This window comes from Chanos chanos, chromosome 1 (assembly GCF_902362185.1).
Source record: "Chanos chanos chromosome 1, fChaCha1.1, whole genome shotgun sequence".
NCBI lineage: Eukaryota > Metazoa > Chordata > Actinopteri > Gonorynchiformes > Chanidae > Chanos > Chanos chanos.
In genome coordinates this window covers 48,936,280-48,958,318 of record NC_044495.1, presented here as the reverse complement: position 1 = coordinate 48,958,318, position 22,039 = coordinate 48,936,280, and the positions used below count along the sequence as shown (strand labels likewise).

The window sequence follows — 22,039 nt, the reverse complement described above, 5'->3', positions numbered from 1 at the left end:
GCTTTTAGATTACGAACTGACTCCAAAAGGTGGGTGATGGCATAGAGAAAGCCTTTTCGACCTTCCTTCCTGTGCTTACCCCAATTCGCTTTAGGTTCAATGTTGCCTTTTGCACAAGCTTTCGTGTCCACAGCACTGACTGTGTCTTTTCCTACATTATGTATTACGTCTGGTCCGATACTAACCTTAATGGTTCAGAGTATGCTTTTCCCCGGAGCACAGTCTCTGCTTCTACACTGAACTAAGGCTTGTTCATACACAGCTCTGTTTACCTCTTGTACTCAGCTGTACATGATGTCTGGAGTATTGCGTTTCTAATGGAAGCACCTGCTCTATGGTAGCATGGGCACATCCTGCGTTTCTGGGTGAGGAAGGCAATGTCCTCGAGCAGCAAAGGCAGCAAGGAAAGATCTTATTTTCACCGGGTCAAGTTAAGTATTGTAGAAGAACGACAATGTCATGATGGGGCAGTTTAGGCTCTGTGTTTGCTGTAAAAAAAAAAAAAAATCCATTTTCCATCAACCTCCTAGAATGTTCTCTGCTTAATTATGCAAAAGTTAACAGTGCAATTAAGTCATCACCAAAAAAACAAACAAAAAAAACCCCCCAAAACAAAACAAAACAAAGCAAAAAAAACCCTGAACATAAACAACACACATTTTTAACCATGATTACAAAATGAATGATTTTCAAACTAGACCACACAACATTTAGAAGTGTTTAGTTTCCTATAAACACTTTTCTTAGTCCTTTTAACTTGTGCCATAAAATGTCAACTTGTCTCTACTAGAAGTAATATGAGCTGTTAGAACTCTTGTAGAAGGCAGGTGTAAGCACTTTGAAATGGTTGGATGAGGCACCATTTTGAGAAGAGAGAAGAACTTGATTTTCTCACTTTATGACTCATTTGTTCTCTGCAGCATTCTTGACACAGTGCCTTGCTTAGACAAACACCATTTGTGTTAAACTCCTCCCAGGAAAAAAACAAAACAAAACATAACAAAAAAACCCATGTTGAAGCCATTTTTGGCATAAAACATTTCATGAATAACACATTTTTCACTTTTGGCATTCACTTTTGCTAAGCTGTTAGCCGGTGAATTAACAGAACTGAAGTGTACATATTGATAAACTGACAGAAATATAGACTCTCCCATTGTTTTGCGTCGTTGGCCAAAACATAATAGCGAGGGTACACGGCTTTATGCTACCATATTCATTGCTATATGCCGTACTGATCATCCATAACTTGCCATAACACCAGAGAGTCTTGGTCAGTGAGAATGGATTGTGTTATTTTGGGGTTTCATACCCATAACTTTCTTTAACATTAATATTTCAAAGCTGTTTTTCCAAAAAAAAAAAGGGTAAAGGTTTTAGCTGGCCTTGTTCTGTTATGGTTTGGAATTTGACATAAGACATTTTGTGTTGATATACATCTTCAATTCAATTTAAGGTCTGACATTTCCCTCCCTCTCTTCTTCCATTTGAGGGGAAGGATACCGATGTTTACCAAAGGCAAATGTTCAAAAAAAAAAAAAAAAAAAAAGCCCACGGAGGAGAAATTTCACTTGCCTTGAGCTGTTTGAGGGAATCAAATGTGTTTCTGTTTTGGCTCATCCTTTTTATCTTTCAATCAAAAAAAAAAAAAAAAGCGGCTTGAGAAGCATCAAAGAAAAGGCACATCACAGAATAAACTTATGACACCCAAATTCACGACACATTTACAGCCAGATTTTTATTTTTTTTTTCATACATCGACTGTGAACGCATGGCTCAAAAGCTCAAAAATGTCAAAACAATACTCGAGATTGATTTTTTTTTCTCCTCCTAATCTTTTTTTTTTTTTTAACTGTATGTATAATCTCAGCATCAAAGAGCTTAACTTCCAAACAGCAAGCTCCTTTCATCATCTGGTTCTCTTCTACTCATTTTGTGCACTCAAAATATAGAGATAAATACCCAGTGCAGCTATTCATTTCTGACTAGAGCTTTAATCGATTTTTTGAACATGGTGTAATAGTTTAACAATGCTCTGATGTTATTCTTACTCAAGCAATATCACCATGTCCTAAAAATACCTGCAACTACTACTACTACTACCATTGCTGCTGCTAGTATAAGAGCTACTAGTGCTGGGAATTACAATTACTGGTACTTAATTTTCATTTTTGTTCATGTAGGTCATTTATAGAATGGTGTAATAAACAATGTAGCTGGTAGGCTGTACAGCAGGTTCTATAACAAAGAGCAATGTATAATGATTACAGCATGACAATATAGTACTGCTGTGCTTATAGCAGAATGGAACGTACGTTACAAATACTCTAGTGACATTAGATGAAGCATTAGTATTCCTAATAAAAAGCAATGCATAACCCTAATGCAATAAACTCAGTGATATTAGCCTTGTGGTCTCCTTCGTTCATAAAGGGGTACTACAGTATGAACATATAGCTTTGTGAAGACACATGGTTGCTAAGTTCTTTCACTGCACCACCTCACCATCTCAGTCTACACTCACTCTCTGTGTCTGTGTTAGACTGCACTTTGAATGCTCCCTCCGTCTCTCACCGAAGAGAGAGAGAGAGAGAGAGAGAGAGAGAGAGAGAGAGAGAGAGAGAGAGAGACAGAGAGAGAGAGAGAGAGAGAGAGAGAGTCCCTCTTCTCCCTTCAACTTTTCTTTTTGTCTTATCTCCCTGTTCTCTCTTTCATTCAAACTAACTCTCTCTCTCTCTCTCTCTCTCTCTCTCTCCATCTACTCCCTCTTTCTCTGAGTGAGTGGAGTCCCTAAGTCTCCTCCTGTGAGGATTCCTCCTTGCTCTCACAGAGAACTCGCGCTTCAGAAACAGAATTGAGTGCAACAGTTTTTCAGAGGTTTGAGTATAGAGGGCAAGCTAATGTTAACAGATTCTTAACTTTTGGTCAGCACCTCCTTCCCGACCAGTCAGAATATGGCATTTGATTGCTTATGAAATATTTAACTTTTCCAACAGAAGAATTGACAAGGGAGCATAGACTTAGAGCCGATTTTTCGACAGGTTTGGTTTTTAAACCCTACAAAACTCTGGGAAGGAGAAACTCTCATTGTAATGCTAAATTAACCCATCAGCTGGTATAAACCTTCATTGACATCACGCCTAACACTTAAGGCTATGTGCTAATACACAAAACATTCAGACAGTATGTTTATGTCACTTGTACAATTTACGACTTGGCAGTCTGTAAATGTCAATGGCAAATTGCAGTGACATTTTCCTCTGTGGTAAAGGTTGCTATCTGGTACATGCAGACTTCAATTAGCTCTCCCTAGGCCTGTTTCTATGGCATCTTTTCCAACAACCAACAGGAGAATACTAAAAACCTATTCATGTTCTCAATAAAGTTTGTAAGGATAATGCATACATTCAGGCCTATCAGAACATTCAAATAATGTGAGGTTTTTGTTGAAATATGGGGCCATGCAATTTAAATGTTTACGCTTATTGTATGAGTATTCTAATGAGGTTTTTTTTTTCTTTGTATGTCTTGAACGACAGTGAGAAATTTCTTTTTTTTTATTAATTTATAGCTCTTCCTGTGTCATGCATGGCATTTTTTCCGCTCTTGCTGTATTGTATGGATGTTTTGACTTTTTCAGTTTGTAAATAGCTTGGAATGCTGTTACATATGGATATTTACATTCAAATACACATGTGTCTTCTTTCATCAAAGAAAGCTATGTTCCCTTTTATAAGCTGGGAACAGAAGCCAAAAAATGCAAAGCAGTTTCTCGGTGCCAATCTGCCAAGGACAACGGTGCAGGTGGCAGGGTGACAACATGACAAAAGCCTTTTGGAATTGAGGAGCAAACGCATCTTTAGTGAGGCCTTAACCGGTTTCCTTTTTGACTCGTAGTTTTTCCAAGTCATAAAAAGTAACTGCAAGCTGTTTTAATTTTACTGTGACTGTGAAAAGCTTTTTGTTTGGGCTTATTGTTTTCATTATATTGGCAAGTGAAATGTGCTCATTTCAGCAGGGAGAGGTACTGGAGACATGTGTGGGAGATTTATGTTGTTTTGAAAACAGAAATTAAATTGTTCTTGATCCATAAACTAATAATGGACAAATCCAGAGAGAATGACTTGTGTGTCCGTATATCTCATTTAATAAACGTGTGTGTTATCTGCAACAACTGGGAGAAAACCAATATCCTCTTTGATTCATGATGATAAGACACATCTAGTGTTGAGAGGCCATTAATTCTATCTCTCTCTTTCCTTCTCTCTTTCTGTCTCTGCCCCCACCCTCCCCCTCCTCTGCTTAGCCTCTTGTCTAAAATTAGCAAGAATTTAACACATTATAGAGAAATGCACTCTTTTACCTGCCATTTAACATTTTGTGTGTGTGTGTGTGTGTGTGTGTGTGTGTATGCCTTTATGTGACCATGTAATCCTTATTGCATTCATTAGAGTGCACTTTTGAACCAAAGACATAAAATGACAGAACGTAGAGACAGACAGAAGAACCTTTCATTCCAGAGTCCCCAGAGAAGACACTTTGCTCTTGTTTGCATTTACCAACTTAAAAAAACAAAACACAAAAAAAAAACATGAAAAAAGGACAAAAAAAAAAACCAAAAGAAAAGAAAGGAAGATGTGGTGAACAGAAGAAAGGAGAGCAAAGCACTTACTGTACTGGCAGTTCCTCCCCATGTATTCTCCAGGGCATTCGCAGGAGTAGTTAGCAACCAGATCTGTACAAATACCTCCATTTTTACACGGATCCTTCTCACATTCATTAACATCTGTAAAAACGAAGAGAGGAAAGAGGAGAGGGACTTGTTTTTGGAGGCAAGCAGCATGGCATTGAGGCAATTAGCACAGAACCATTTAGATTCACTGAGAGATGCCGTTTATTGAATTTGTTATGAGACGTAGTGGTTGCCTAGAAGAAAATTCAGAAATAAAGACAAAAGGTTTGTCGGGCTGATGGGCCCAGCTTCATTAAGAAAAAAAAATAAAGAAAAAGAAACGATAAGAAAAGGCAGGTTGTGAATATTGGTACTTTGTTTAAGCGATGCCAAATTATGGTCTAGCGCCTATGGATTGTGCGAATGGTGCGAATACGCTCTTATGAAATCTCGACTTAAACAGTAGCTTTCCACTGGGAAGAATATACAGATATACAAAGCTCCAAAGCTGTCCATGACACTTGACCGATATTGAAATATACTGAGTATTCAGCCCCGTTCTAAAAAGCCGTTTTTTCATTTTAATACACAAAAGCAGCTAAAGCATTGCAACAATGCTTAGTGCAGGGCTTTTTATCCATAGAAGGTCACGTCCAACAACACTTGTCAACCAGTGAGTTCTCTTGGAACCCCCTCTGGGAGGGGCATGTGAAGAGGCTCTGCCTACTGCCTTGACAGAGATTGTAGTTTGCTTCCATACGCTGCGCATGCTCGCACATTTATTAAGGAATAATTCTCTCCAGAAAACTATGGTTTACAAATGAGAAATAATCAATATATGTGTTTGGATGTACCAACTTCCAAAATTCTCAGTGTATAGTATACTGTTTTAAGCGTGGTACGAATGGAAAATATATTCCCAGAATAAAACATACAGATACGTAGTAGGAATACATAGATCCATATCCATATCTTTATCCATAATTCTGCCTTTGACAAAAAGCACAAAGTGAAACTTTCTAGTTTGGAGTCTGAATAATACTGCATGTGGTATCGCCTTCCAACATGTAATAATAATGCTCTGTTTTAACTGTGTCCTGGACACCAATATGATCTGGTGAGTGTTCAGTGTCATTTTTTTTAATTCTGGGTAATCCTGTGGAGGACTGTGACCTGTTGGTGACTATGATATGAGAGCACAGGCTAGCAGTTCATTTATTTTACAAATCAGCATGGCAGAGGTGAGAAGTTACAGTTTTCAGAACTGTATTTCTCACTGACAGACATGCACGTGCACACACACACAGGCACACGGACATTCACACACACACACACACACACACATACACACACACACACACACACACACACACTCACAAACACACACACAGGCATGCGAACATTCACATACACATACACACACACACACACACACACACTCACACTCACACACACACACACTCACACACACATAGACTGTTAGCATCTGAAATGAACAAATAAGCACTTGTCAGAAGATACCTTCTTGATAGCGAGAGATTATCCGAGTCTACAGAGATTTTGTTTTAATTAATGTGAATGAAAAGGGCCTAACTGCTTTATTATGCTCCATTAAGCAGACAAACGTACACTTTAGAGAGTGCTATTCACTACAACAAGGCTAAATCATCAGCATTCAAATATTAGCCTCTTCAAAAATGTAAAATGATACAAAATATTCTCTCTCTCTCTCTCTCTCTCTGTCTCTCTCTAGCTCTCTTTCTCTTTCTCTCTCTCTCTATCTGTCCCTCTCTCGGTCTGACATTATTTTTTAAAAGGATAATCAAAATCACTCTCAACCACAAATCGCCTCACATTACATACCAGGAATGATAAATTACAGTGCAGAACATTGCCGGAATGTTCCGCACTACTGCATGAGAAAGGATCAGGAGGACTATTTCACAGGCTTTTGATGTTGTCATGAGAGAGGGGAACCTATTGAATAAAGCTTTGAAACAGACTAATCAATCGATTAATTGATTTGAGATCGACTTAGTAATTAATTGATATTTACTCTAAGATTATCACCCCACCACGTCCACTGCCAGTACTGCTTCCTCCAGTCATGGTGTTACAGCTGCAGTAAAGACTCTTTGTCATCCACCTGTTTGGTGCTTTATACAGTATGTGCATTGTAATTTTGGCACTTTCTACATTCTCTCTCTTTTCTCTTACAATACAATGGTAGGAATACTGTGCCATCTGTTTTGTGTGTGTGTGTGTGTGTGTGTCAGGTGAAATTCTCAGTTCTAACAAGTGCAAAACAGAGTCAGTTGCTGAACAAAAGGTAGTTCCACAGTGTATGTCGATAGAAAAAAAACCCCAGCCTGGCACACTATTCTCCACCCTGAGGAGAGTAGCAGAGAAGGAGATAGAAAGGCCTTCAAGCAATGCATTGGGATTAAATGAGGGGAGGGAGTGAGAGAGAAAAATAGAAGGAGACAGAGAGAGAGAGAGAGAGAGAGAGAGAGAGAGAGAGAGAGAGAGAGGATTACCTCAGGCGTGTGAGACTAATCTACACAGCCGGAGAGCTACACACACACAGGGTCTCAAGGTCACGTAAACAAAACTCTTCCATTCCCAAACATCAAGGTCTGTCTACAGGCAACCATTCCAGTTACACACCAAGTCTCTGAACCAAAGCCATCCAACTCAGCTGTTCACTGTACAATGAGTCTGAACACACACTGAGCATTAGTGCCACAGACCTGAACACCATCACCTGTCCTGGCACTGAACACACAGCCTACATTGTATCATATATTTCGTATGACATGATTAAACAGCATAGTAGGCCAAATTGTGAATCTGAAACAAGCTGAAAAAGAACCGGTTTGTTCACAGTGTTACAGTTTTCCAATGGCTAGCAGTGGACAATAACGTGTCGGGAGAGGTAAGCCATTTAGCGCTGTGCTAATTACAGACAGGAGGGGCAGAGAAATCTGGCTAGACTTTCAGAGCACATAGTGGGTCCCCTTACAGTATCAGTAATTGTCAAGGAGGGGCCAGAGAGAGAGAGAAAGAGGGAGAAAGAGAGAGAGAGAGAGCGAGACAGAAAGAGAGAGAGAGAGAGACTGTTCATGTGAAGGTATGTCTCTTTGCTTTGTTATACACTCACCTCTACGACACTTACCTCAACTAAAAATAACTTCACAAATACTCTCTTTCTTTTCAACAATTCAAAATGTTGTCACTGGTACCTCTCACCCCCTTAATCAGGACCTTAACAACACACTGCTCTATAGTTAGACCGGAGCTCTGTGCTGATTGGTCCAGGCCGTGTCTCTCCCCCGCCTCCCTGGTACAAAGCAGCACTCTGTCGGCTCATAATGGGAGCGATGAATGGCCCTGTGAGGCAGGAGGCTCTGGCGGTGAAGACTAAATTGGTAGCTGAGTGTCTGGGGAAGGAGAAGGGAAGCGCCTGAAGAGAGACGGCAGGCAGAGGAAATGCCCTCTCCGCCGGGCAGCTCTGACCCCTGCCGAGTGGACACCTGCTCCTGACTTGCCCCTCAAGCTTGTGCGCAGTTGCATGCGTATGAGTGCAGACACACACACATGCACACACACACACACACACACACACACACAGACCCACACACACACAAAAGCGCACATCAGTACACACACACACACACGCACACACAAACAAATGTACATGTACACACACACACACACACACACACACACACACACACACACACACACAAACACATGCACGCAGGCACACACACACACACGCACGCACACACAATGCTGACAGAGGCAGAGGCAGTAGACATGAATGGGAAACTGAGAAGGCATTTAGCTATATCTGTAAATACCACGTAATGTGCGTGGACATTCTTATCGTGAGAGCGTAACTCCAACGGGACTGAATAGTTTAATGGAGTGCGAAGAAAACAGCTACGGAGAAACAGCTTTTAGCAATTTTCCAAGCACAGAGTAAGAGCCTTGTTATTGCCGAGGGGCAGCAGCCCAGTCATGTCTGAGTGCAACCAAACGACCATTTCATGCAAATCTGTGATACTTGCACGTCGGAGACTGTGTCCACTGGGGCAGATATGAAGTAGGTCATAATTGCTTTAATGTTTACATTTTTCCTTTTTAAAGGCTGTTGAAAGTGAAGACAGGTTTTATGCATATTTAACAGTCTGTCAGTAAGCCTGCTAAAGAGTGCACAGGAATGACCTGCATTGAAATAAATTAACGGTAATGAGTTGTAGTCCTGTCACATTTGTTAATGGCCAAAACTTAATTAAGAGAATGAGAAGTAATCTCTCCCTGCTTCTCGTTTTTAATCACAGCAAGAATTTGGCCGAAAAAAATTCTTAACCCTACTCTTGGGACATGGGAAAACCTCCTGTAATTCTCATTCAACCGGCTCTTCGTAAAATACAGACTCAGTTTGATTGCTATCATCTCTCCCCTTCTCAAACTCCACTTATGAATGAGGATAAAATTGGGGACACTTTCCATAATATCAGACAGATGATGCAGTACTTCTGGATGACTGACTTTATGTGTATTGGTATCCAACCAAGCTGAGTATGATCCACATATTTTATTAATATTCAAAAGGATTCTGCACTGCCCTGCACTGAGACACCTTGTGTGTGTGTGTCTGTGTGTGTGTGTGTGAGCGTGGGTCTGTGTCTGTGTGTGTGTGTGTGTCTGTGTGTGTGTGTGTCTCTCTCTGTGTGTGTGTGTATATGTGTTTATGTCTAACAACTAACAGACTGTCTGTCTGTCACTATGTGTCAATATCTATCTATCTATCTATCTATCTATCTATCTATCTATCTATCTATCTATCTATCTATCTATCTATCTATCTATCTATCTATCTATCTATCTAAGAAAGAGGATGTAAATGAATAAGAATGTCCAGTTGCAGATAATTTCTACTAGATAGATAGATAGATAGATAGATAGATAGATAGATGGAAATGAGGTGGAATTCTTCTGTCTTGTGAGTGAAAATAGCGAAACAGTGGCTTGAAAAAGCGTCCTTAAGATGTTTTAAGGAAAACTCCAGAGAAACATAAAGAACGTGTATGACTAACTCCTGTCTAAAAGACAGACCACTGTGGCTCCGATAACAGGCACTCATCATTGTAATTCTAGGCTACAGCAGGAAAAATGACATGCTGGCATACCAAAGGAGCTATGAGTGGATCCTCCCATCACACTAGGGAGGTATGAATGTGTTCACAGACGCACCGAAGTTCCACATCAATTCTTCTTATTCTTATTTTCATTTTAACAGATTTTTATTTGACTTTACTGTGACATGCAGGCATAGGTATCACGAAATAAAACAGCAGGCCCAAGAGTACATTTTCTCAAACAACTGAAGTTATGTCGGATGCAAGAGGAGATTCTAGAACAATCATAGACTGAGGCAGATTGAAAGCATCAAGACCAATTATGGGCATCTTTTTTCCTCATTATGCAATATTTAAAATGTTACACAGAGAGATATAGGCTGTTAAGTGAACTCAAATAGCATTTATATTGTCACACACTGCTCAAGATTTAACGCTGGTACATTTGCAGTGTAATGGGAAGTTTTATCGACGAGTAATTTCTTAGAATTTTCTTCATCATTAACCACCACAACAGTGACTTAAAACAGCAGTGATCTATTGTGACTGTTGTTATGTTGCCAATGCAAATGTAAAAGAAGTTTGCGTGCAATGCCCAAACAAAATATTATTACATTATCTTGATCATCATAATCATCATTATGATCACCATCATCATCATCATCATCATCATCATCATCTTCACTGGATTCACAGAGCACGTATGATTCCCGGTAAATGTGCGATTTTCAGTGAATCAGTGCCTTATGTATTGTATATCACAACAGTGGTGTGCCTGAATATGGGCATTCTGGGTGGTGTTAAGGAGCAGGAGTGAAGCAGTGACTCTCTGTCTCTCTCTCCCCTTAGAGCAGAGGAGACACAAAACCACAGCGAAAGACTTAACGGCTCTAGAGAGCACTTAAAGACTGCTACAACCACACTCCAAAGAGCCCTTTGAGTGTCATTGGCACTCAGAGAGAGAGAGAGAGAGAGAGAGAGGGAGAGGGAGAGGGAGAGAGAGACACAGACAGACAGACACACAGACAGACTGGCAGACAGAGAGAGAGAGAGACAGAGAGAGAGACAGAGGGGTGGGAGATCCTTTAGAGTTGTGAGCTGAATACAAATCCGACTGCAGTCACTGTGATACTGATATAATGACAACACCATTTGAATGTGAAAAAGGAAAGAACCTCCTCTGAGAGCATAAAGAGACTACCTGATATGTAAAGTCACTGGGTTCATATTCATTACAAAACACACATTTTCCACATGTTTTTTCTGTCGTATTCCTCACATGCTATGATCTCAATTCAAAGGCTGTCTCCAGGCATATATTGAGTTCTGTCTGTCTCTTAATTCACTCATTCCTTGTAAGACAGATCTCAGTCAGTCTTTGAGGTGACTTGTGGAGTTGTCAAATGAATAAAATCTTTTTGCTGACAAAACAAATAGCTTCACAGTTCACAGGCTCTGATGAGACCACTGCTGACATTGTCATATCAAACCTATAGATCATGATCTATGTCTTTTAGCCTATAAAGGTACTGTAACCGACTCTAAAATGAAATGATGGCGATGGTACAGCTGTAGAGAGTGATTTCACCTCTGTGACAGCACTGAGATGATTCACTTACCGTACATTCTATTCAGATTCATAAGCCGATTGAGTTAAAGCAAAGGAGGCATTATGGTAATCTGTAATGGGCTTGAGACGGACTACTTCTGCATTTTGGTGTGATTGCATATGTGTGTGTCTGTATCTGTATCTCTATCTATCTATCTATCTATCTATCTATCTATCTATCTATCTGTCTATCTATCTATCTATCTGTCTGTCTGTCTATCTATCTGTCTGTCTGTCTGTCTGTCTGTCTGTCTATCTATCTATCTATCTATCTATCTATCTATCTATCTATCTATCTATATACATATATAATGTGTGTGTGTGTGTGTGTGTGTGTGTGTGTGTGTGTGTGTGTGTGTGTGTGTGTCAGTATTGGATGAGCAGGTTTCTGTGCTAAAAGGCTTTGGCAGGCGGCCAGGGACGACCCGGGTGCAGCACAGCTCTGACGAGCCAGTGAACAGCAGCACAATTACACTCAATAGCTGAACAATCTCAGTCACTCGTTTACTGAGCGGATACACCAGCCAGAGAGAGAGAGAGAGAGAGACAGAGAGAGAGAGAGAGACAGAGAGAGACAGAGGGAGAGGAACAGGGAAACCAAGAGACAGAGAGATAGAGAGAGGCGGAGAGAGGAGGAGAGAGGAGGAGAGGGGGAGAAAGAGAGAGAGATAGAGAGAGAGAGAGAGAGAGAATATGATTTACCTGTCTAAATACATCATTCTGACATATATATATACCAGGTGGAACTCATTCCTATTGTCAGTCGCTAGTCCAAACAGCTAGACGAACATGGGAATTACCATGTTCACCCAACCCTCTCTTGTGCCCTCTCCACTCTAACTGAATCCAGAAGGCACATCTTGGGTCCAGTCTACCTCTTATGTCCCTGATTTGTTTCCATGGATCTCAATCAGTCTTTGAGGTGGCTAGTGGAGCTGTCACATGAATTATATCCTGTGGCTAACAAAATAAATAGCTTCACAGTTCACGGGCTCTCAGAGGGACACTGTTAACAATGTCATGTCTCTCTTACTGCTAATGAAGTCTCTCTGTTATTTTTTCTCCACTCATGTACCCTTCAGATATTCTTTAATTAGATTCAAAATAAATTGATAGGAGCATTTCCATACCATTCGAAATCCATAGCTGTCCCAAAGCAAATACTGTACAATAGGCCATTCTGATTAGCTACTAATTGATGGTATCCCATAATCAAATCAAGCAACCAATAGAATTGAAGATATGACACATTGTTCCATTATTTACATTGTGTGCCCGCTTGTTCTGTTCTGAAACAAAAGGCGGGCAAAATGCATACAAAGAAAACCCCAAGCCACTAGTCAAAAGCAAGCAGTCAAACAGAGAAATGACAGTGTGCACACAAGCGTCCCCTTTTGTCTCTCTCTCTCTCTCTGATTCCACCTCTATCTCGGCTTAGCGCTCGTGGCTGTCTGGTGCTCTGCTCTGACTGACATGTGGTCCGTTGCTCAGTTTGAGTGATGTTCAGGCGCATTGTACTGCCAAAGGGAGCAATCTGTGTGAAATAGAGAGGTCACTTGTGACGAGAGAGACAGTCGTTTTAAGTCCTGAACAAGATGTCTGTAGAGGAGGCTGGGGGGAGTGGGTGGGGGGGAGGGGGGAGGGTGAGCCCAGGGGGTGTGGGTGGGGAGGGAAGGGTCACCCGACCCTCTCTCTTACAGCTTTCAGCTTCTTTTTCTCTGGTCTTTAACCCAGACGATAACCCCTTCAGATAGCACTGTTCCACTGTGGCCTGGGGACTGGATAACGTTACACTACTGAGGAAGACTAGAGCGAAGATGTACACTGATACAAACAGACATAGGTACTCACATAAACACACATGTATGCAGACACATGCGTGTGCATGCACACACACACACACACACACACACACACACACACACACACACACACACATGGACACTTGCATACACACACATGGACACACGTGCACACACGCATTTATGGAAGCAAAGAAGCAACATCAAACACATAAAAAACAAACAAACAAATAAATAAAAAACGAACTAAAAAAAAGCCATGTCTTTCACGCTTTTTTTTTCTGATAATTCGGGAAATATCAACAAGTCGCCCGAAGTGAAAAACTACTTTTCAGTCATTCCCTTTCTTTTTTTCCCCATTTTTTTTTTTGGTTGTATTGTGATTTAGTTTAACTCTAGGTTATGGTAAATTATTCATGGGCTGTGCTTTAGGCTTGCGTGAGAGTCTCGGAATAGGCTCACTGAAAGCCTATTATGCATTAGCTGCGAGCCATGTTACATCCAATCTGAAGAGCCTTCATTAGAGAGCACGTCTCATTATCCAATGCAAAACATTTTGGTTCAAACAGCACTAGCTGGAGGAAACTGTGAAAGGCACTCCTTCATAAGGTACTACTCCTGACATTAACTTTTGTCAGTGTGCACCACAAAACAGACCAAAAACCCTTCAACAAATATAAACTTTTTTTTTTTTTTTTTAATTAGACACTTCCATCTTTCCCGCCTTTCTAAATTAAAAAAGTCATTCTAAGGGTATGAATGTATTTTTTTTTTTTTCTTTACAGAGGCTCATTGCTGATTTATAAAGTGGGCAGCAGTCGCCTGGTGAGTCACTGTAAATAAGGAGAAGAATTACGCCAAAAAGAAAATTATTTTTTCCTGTGCCATTTTCATCCTGCTTTTGATTAAGAGCATGACTTATGAGTCTTTGAAGTGCTGTGTTTGTGTGTGTTTGTGTATGTATGTGTGTATGTGTGCATGTATGTTAAGTGTGTCTGTGCGTGTGTGTGTGTCTGACTGTATGTGTGTGTGTATACATGTGTATGTGCATGTTTGTGCGTGTATGTGTGTGTGCGCTTGTGTGTGTGTTTGAATTGGAATTATATTTAGAAATATCCATGGCCTTCTCCATGTGAAGACGTCCATTTTCATATGCTTCCGTGCTCCAAGCCTCTAAACACAAACATGCAGAGCAGCGTTAATATAAAAATCTATTATGTGCAGGGGAGAGCCAATGGCTTTGGGGGATCAGCACGGGGCTCCTGTTTCTCCCGTGACGGATGACCTAACGGGCCGGGTGCCGAGAAATCAACAGGCGCTGCAGAGAAATGCTCCAAACAGAACATTTCCATTTATAAGGATGGCTCGCTGAGAGCCTGTATCGCCTGTGATTAATTTCTCGGTAGGCCGTGTGCTTGTGAGCCTAATATAAACATCTCTGTCTGCTCCATGGGTGTCTGATGCGCTGTGAAGATGAGTGAAAGCTTGTGCTCTTTGGGTGGTGGTAGCTATGGGGACTATGGTTTTAGGTATTGAAAAATATGCATTTAGTTGGTGAGAGCTGTCAGTTTAGGTACTGGGGGTGGTCGGGTTGGGCAGGTGAAAACATGCATTTGGGCACTGGGAGCTGTGGGATTTGCAGGTTTAGGTACAGGGAGCTCTATGTTTAGATACTGGGAGTTGCGGGTTTAGGCGCTGGCAGCTGCAGATTTAGATCTTGCAAAACATGGGTTCAAGTACTTAAAATGTGTGTTTAGGTAGTACGAACTGTGGCTTTAGGTACTCAGAGCAGTGGGTTTGGGTACTAAGACCTGTGTGTTTAGCCGTTGGAAAATGTGGGTTTATGTACTGCGAACTGCAGCTGTAGATCCTTGGAGTGGTAAATTTGGGAAGTGGGTACTTGGCACTGTGTTGGCTATAGGTCTATTGACAGAGCACTGTGGAATAAAAAGCTGTAGGTTTGACTACAGACTGTTGTGGGCTGTGGGTTCGGGATTAGATTGTTAGCGTCTGGCTCCAGAAGTCTGGCCTGCAGAGAAGAGAAAGAGAATACCACCCACACGAGCCAAGGCTGGTTCGGCCTGACTGGGGCTCAGCATGCACTGACTGATGCTATAGCACCACCATAAGAATATCTCAGATATACCGCAGAGCCCTGAGGGCCCACAGAAAAGAATACATTAGGTAATTATGCTCAGAATGATATCCCAAACTGTAATTTTCTCCTAATGGTGTGAATGCATACATAATTCAAAACAAGAAAAATATTAAGGCTATGCCTTGATTTCCTCAAAGTAACTGCAGGGGCAAGCAAAAGAAAGAAAGAAAGAGAGTGAGAAAGAGAGAGAGAAAGAAAGAAAGAAAGAAAGAAAGAAAGAAAGAAAGTCAAGTATTTTTGCCAAAACCAAAAGTTCTGCCCGCGGCAGTCATCTATATTGACACCTACGACAACAGACTGAAGACAGAATGACTAACACAGCGATGCCTCTGTTTAATAAGGACATGTCCTGTCACTTGTACCCACTCACTATCATTTTCATCTCATCAGAAAATGATAGGCACATAGCTGTGCATATGTCTGGGAAATGATTAATGATGCAATGTGTTAGATTCAATTTTATCCCACATATAATAACCTATTGATTAATATATGGGAAACAAACAATTTTTTTTTTTTTGGCTGTGGGAAGGTTACACAATACAAGCCTCGCTGTTAGTTAGTAAATGTAGATGAGGCTTGAAACCTTCCCGCCCACACACAGACACACACACACACACACACACACACACACACACACACAAACACAGTCAAACCAGTCCGAGTCACTGGAATATTTCAAAAGAGGCCAAAGATTGCTTATTGATCAAAGCAGAAGTAAGGTTCGCCAATAGGCTCCTGGCCCAAAAATAAAAGAGCTGCTTTCTTTGAGTCAATGCTCAGCCTAGCAGCCCACACAAAGTGCCCTCGCTTGAAAAGATGTGTTTAACCTTGTGTTTCAAACATCTACTCTTTCTCCTTGGTGCAACCCCCCCCACCGCCCAATCCCCCCGCCCCTGAAAAAAGAAAACCCCGCCGTTAATATATCCTACAGGCCCAATGCACATACATAGCTGATACTGACCTGCTTTCCGTTGGATCAAAAAGAATACTTAACATAATACTATGAAACCTGGGCTATTAGTGATGCAGCTAGGTTCTGCTTGAAAGCAAACCAACAGACAAATTCAAGGTAAATGCATATCAGCCTCATATGATGTAGGTTTCTATGATCAAAGGTGAAATTCTTAAGTAACTGGATCACCATGCTGTGATCAATTATACTTACAAAATGACATTTTTTTTTAAATGTAAAAAATGAGCGGTAACGTTAATGAGTGTGGCTATATCCCTGGAAAGGGTAAGGGGGCGGAGTAACCATTTTCAGGGCACAAAATGTGTTCTTGTGGGCCTAGATTTTGTTACAGTGGACTCCAGATACCTTAAAAAATCTCTATATCTCCAGTAGAAAATAATTTTTCAAGTGCTACGGACACAATGCTGGTTTTGAAATGTTCAACAGCAAATTACATCTGAAGCACACTGCTTTTCTCACAGTCCTGAAACGTTTGCGAATGGTTCTGAGCTGTCATGGAAGACTCCTGACTACGTCCTTGGCAGAGCAGAAGCTGTCTGGTTCCCAGTGAGACCCAGTAGCCTCTGAATCATCTCTCTCTCTCTCTCTCTCTCTCTCTCTCTCTCTCTCTCTCTCTCTCTCTCTCTCCCTCCCTCTGCTTCTCCCACACACTCAAACACACAGTCATCGCTTCTGGTGGCTGGTTTGACAGTTCATTCTAATAATTGGTCATTTTCTTACCCACTGGCCTGCCAATCTGCTCACTGCCTCAGTGGGAAACATGGCAACCCATTACAGGAGGAGCAACAACACAGCAGATTCTGCTAAAATAAGACTCACAATATTACAGATAATGATAATGGAACAAACCACCCTCTCGCTCTCCCTCACACTGCGGAGACATGGGTAAGGATGCTTAAGTAGAGGTTAATTTGACCTAACAACTGGAAAACTTCCATGAGCCATACACAAATGAGAACAGAATGTGAATATGGTTAAAAGATAGAAGCAAGAACTTCTGGTTTTGTGAGCTTTGTGTAAATTTTGAAAAAAAAAAAAAAGATAATGCTTTATAGCAGTAGTGGAAAGGATATAAATGGTACGACTAATCAAGACTAGGACTATTTTAACAGCTGGAATAGTGGTTTGCACTACCAGTCACGTGGTTGCGGCAAGCTGAGTTCAAGATGTAGCCCAGAGGTGTGAAATCAGATTTTAGTCTGACAGCATGAGAACATGGTAGTGACAGAAAAGGCTGTAGCACACTCTCACACAGACACACAGACACAGACACAGACACACACACACACACACACGCAAAAACATACAGGCATGCACACACACACACACAAACACACACAGACACTCTGACACACACACACAAAGCAGTGACATGATGTAGTGTTTATATCTCAGCAACTTAAGGAAAGAGCAAAAAGGGCAGTAAAAAAACATAGAGCTTGTCAGCACAGGTAACTACAAAACCATATAAAACAGTGAAATACACCCCTGAGAAATCTAGTCGTTTAAGGAATTCCCCACATGACTGACTGTGTTACTACAGGACCTTTACAGGTTTACTTCAACTTTACCGTTTCTTAATGAACATTTTAAACCTATTCATGATAAAAAACAAACAAACAAACAAACAAACAAAAAAAACCCCAAAAAGCAGCAGCAAATGTCCACATAGAGGATTTAAGCACTGGACTACCCCAATGCTAGGCAGTAACATCACAGAAAACAGTTTAAGGACATTAGAAACACACTTGTATTTGGGTTTACGCATTTATGGACAGTATTTTAATTTCATGCGTTTCACACATGCATTAGAACTATGAGGTAGTCAGTGAACAAATGCTGGGCTAAAAAAAGACAAGCATGTAGTGGTTACAGTAGTATTTCAAGACTACACAGTGACATTTTTAATAGCTTGGATTTGTCTTATAGTTCTGGAGATTAACTGTAACAGTGTATTCTCAAAACACACAATAACATTACTTGACCCCGCAATGTTGTAATTTAACAAAACACATTAATTGAAGCAATATTTAGTAGTTTGTACAAAGATACTTTTCCCGCTCAGTTTTGTTTTGAGAGAATAAACATCAAAGAATCCCTTCAACAATCTTTTTTTTTCTTTCCTTCTTTCTTTAAACACAGCGTGCTCATTAGTGTAATGCATTTGATGTTTCGATGATTTTTTTTCTCTTGTTTTGTTTTTCTTTACTTTTTTCTTTTTCTTCTTCTTCTTTTTTTTTTTTTTTGTAAATTGTCGTACCACCTCTTTTCCCATTATTCTCAAATTTCCCTGTTTCTCCTTCGTGTTCCCATCCACTTCCATCCAGTCTTTTCCATACAATGACAAAGCACCAGTGTTAAGTCTGGGTTTGTTCCCGCTGATAAAAATCCCACTTACTCAATTTTATCTGTCCCATTACGCTGCACAGCAATTAAAAACCCAGGCACACTGCAAACAAAGCCCGCTAAGCTGCTATTCTTATAGAACAATTATAGCGTTTCTTTTATCATTTAATTGCAGAAATTACTCTGACAGTAGATTCAGTTCTGTAACGTCTTTAGATGCTGCTTTTTAATTCAACCAGTGAGGACTTGGAAACCGAAGTGGCATGCTGTTTTTTTCTTTTCTTTTCTTTTTTTTTTTTTTTTTATTATTCTGCCATGTACTTGCTGTGTGTCAAAGCAGTCAGTCATGGCAGAGCAAACCCTGACAGAATAAGAGGGAATGCTTTGGTGAGAGCTTCGAATTAAACGCTTCTCCACTCACAGTATAACGGCCTGATCCGCATAAAAGCATAAATCCTCACCCCCACCCCCCCAGGAAAACCCCCCTAAAAACTTGTGATTTATGTCTCTTAAAGAAGTGAAAGTTGGATTGAAGAGGCGTTGTACAGTCTGTGGAGTGGATTTAGCTGATCTCTTCCCTCTTGCATATAACATTTCTATTTCTGTTTTTTTTTTTTTTTTTTTTTAGCCTCTCTCCAGAGTATTTCTGCACATGTTGACATAAGGTTTAAGAACCCGTTAAGTATTTATTTATTTTTTTGCTAAATATTCTATAAACAAAACTTTGCAAGTAAATTTGGGGCCTAAAGTGTTTCATAAAATAAATACAGTCCTGGCCATGACTGAAGCCAAACGACCCATCTACAGTACGTGAAACATCAGATCATCAGAAGTATTCATTTTCTGATGTGGATTATCTTACAGGGTCACTGAAAAGGCATGAGAACTGGGAACATAAGAAATATCGCTGTCTGAAAATAGGCACTGTCCTACCCATGTCATAAAATACTGCTAAAATATCTACAATGTATCATTTTTATGCTCTCTCTTATTAAATCATATCTGTTTCATGAACTGGTCATGGTCTCATTCTTGTATGTCATGCACACACTTACACACACTCATGGATATGTGTTTGTGTGTTTGTGTGTGTGTGTGTGTGTGTGTGTGTGTGTGTGTGTGTATGTGTGTGTGTGTGTGTGTGTGTGTGTGTATCAGTATGCCTGTGTTTTTGTGTGACGAAATATGCTCATGTCCAGTTCATGCGGTGTGGTTCAAATGTGCTTTTGAAATGGACTTGATATTAAAACCCATTTATGAACATTATGTCATCACAAATAATGTGTGTTTTACTCAAGGACCGCATAAAAATAATGCACTTTAACACATACAGAATGGAAAACACCTACATTTTTGATGTTACTGGCTTAACGGCCTGAAAAAGCCATCATGAAATAGAATGCATTTGCAGTAATATTCGGGTCAGTCCACACCAATCAATTCCAGTTCGTGAGCGAACCCATGTCACGACCCACTTCTGTCCCACTGTGACTAACTGGTCTCATACTGGATGAATTGGGAAATGGAGAGCATCTGCTTTACTTCTATTATCTTCTGGCAGAAATGTATCCATTTATCTGCAAAGGCATTTTGCTCTGTGTCATAAATTTATATTGCATACAGACCACATGAATTCTGAGGAACATGAAAGCAAAGAGAATGAAAAAAAAAGGTTCTTTGTCTCCACTTATTGTGTTCTGAAAATGCATTTATGCAATTTCAGTTGTTTCGAACTATGGCAACAGGCCAGGGGGCAGAATCGTTTTTCGGTCTAAAGCAAAGGTAGTCCTCTCCTCTAAAATCAATCATTTAGTTTTTGTAAAATCTCTTCTCTCTACATATAGACTTTGTAAATTGATCAGACAAATGTGCTCCAAATTACAGAAATATTTCAAACTGCCTCACAAACATGAATGTACACACATGCAAACACACGCATGTACATGCTCAAACAAATCAACACACACATTGAGACATATGCAAAGATGTGTGCATATACACACACAGTCACACACAAGCACACACACAGACATACACAAGCACAAACACACAGACACAGACACGCACACACACACGCACGCGCGTATACACACGCCCAGGCACATGGACACATGCATTCTCTCTCTCTGTCTCCGTTTTTCCCCCTCCTCTCTCTCTCTCACACACACACGCACACATGCACACACACACACATACACACACACACACACACATGCACACTCACACACACACACGGACACTGCCTCTCCCTCAGGGAGTATTATGTGTGAAGTACTTACACAAAGTGCTTTACACGCAACTTTTTCAAGTACAGACTTCAGAAGAAAGCAATTCAGCACTTCCGCTAATCTGTACCTGACAAACAATGTGTTGTTACCCTGCTCAAGCTATAGCTCCTGACAAAAGCATCCGTTACAGAGACGGCAGCCCATTGAGAGCAGCAAAAAGGAATTTAAAAAGGAGCAAATGGTCTGACGAGTCAACATGATCGTACGGTGTGTGTTGGGTGCAGTTAACATGATGTAGGAATACTGTCTTACACAGTAGATGCAGGGGGCTTGTTCCTTCGCATTACTCACTATCGCTTCACATTAAACCTACTGCAGTTTTCTATTCTTTTCATTTCATTCTCCCAGTTTACAAGAGCCAAGTCATAAATCTAACACTCATATGAAAGTCAAATCCATTAAGGATAGGTGAAAAATATATTTTTCACTCATACATGTAATGCCAAATGTGTCCCCCATCACCAAATAAATGTCATCTGGAGAGATAAGAGGTTCTTTATAATGTAAACAGACTGGAGAAAGGTTATATTAAAAAAATAAACTCCTTTTGTTGGAGAAACAATGTGTTTAAGCATATTAAAGCACATGTTTATTAATTTTCCACCATGTTCTTGAGAGAACAAAGTGTTTAAACCCTGCAATCGGCACCATATGTTTGACAATATGCCGGGAAAAGCCAGCAAGTTAAATAAATAATTATTAAAAAAAAAAAAAACGAAAAAAGAAAAAAAGAAGTCATTTCCAAACACCTGTTTACATTCATGATGTGTTGAATAAAACAGTTTCATGTGTGAACGGTGAAAAGCTAGCAGAAGTTGAGTGTGGTCTTACTGTGTTGGCAGTGGATTCCGTTGAAGCCGGGGGAACACTTGCAGACATATCCTATAAAGGTGTCGCCCCGATAGGTCTCACTGATCTCACACACTCCTCCGTTGTGACAGGGGTTTGGATGGCAAGGTCCTGGAAAACAACACAACACTAATGATTCATAAAGAAAACCTTCTCTCTCACACACACACACACACACACACACACACACAC

At 40.4% G+C, this 22,039-nt stretch overlaps 1 protein-coding gene across 1 annotated transcript in view; it reads right to left on the bottom strand.

Moving 5' to 3' along the window:
- The window catches only part of edil3a (EGF-like repeats and discoidin I-like domains 3a), a 98,171-nt gene that overhangs the window by 34,820 nt on the left and 41,312 nt on the right, over nt 1–22,039 (bottom strand). Inside the window, exons 4-5 of the mRNA XM_030764746.1 lie at nt 21,830–21,958; nt 4,673–4,786 (exon numbers count right to left, since the gene is read on the bottom strand). Of these exons, the coding sequence (XP_030620606.1) occupies nt 4,673–4,786; nt 21,830–21,958 (243 nt within the window). The remainder of the gene's footprint in view (nt 1–4,672; nt 4,787–21,829; nt 21,959–22,039) is intronic.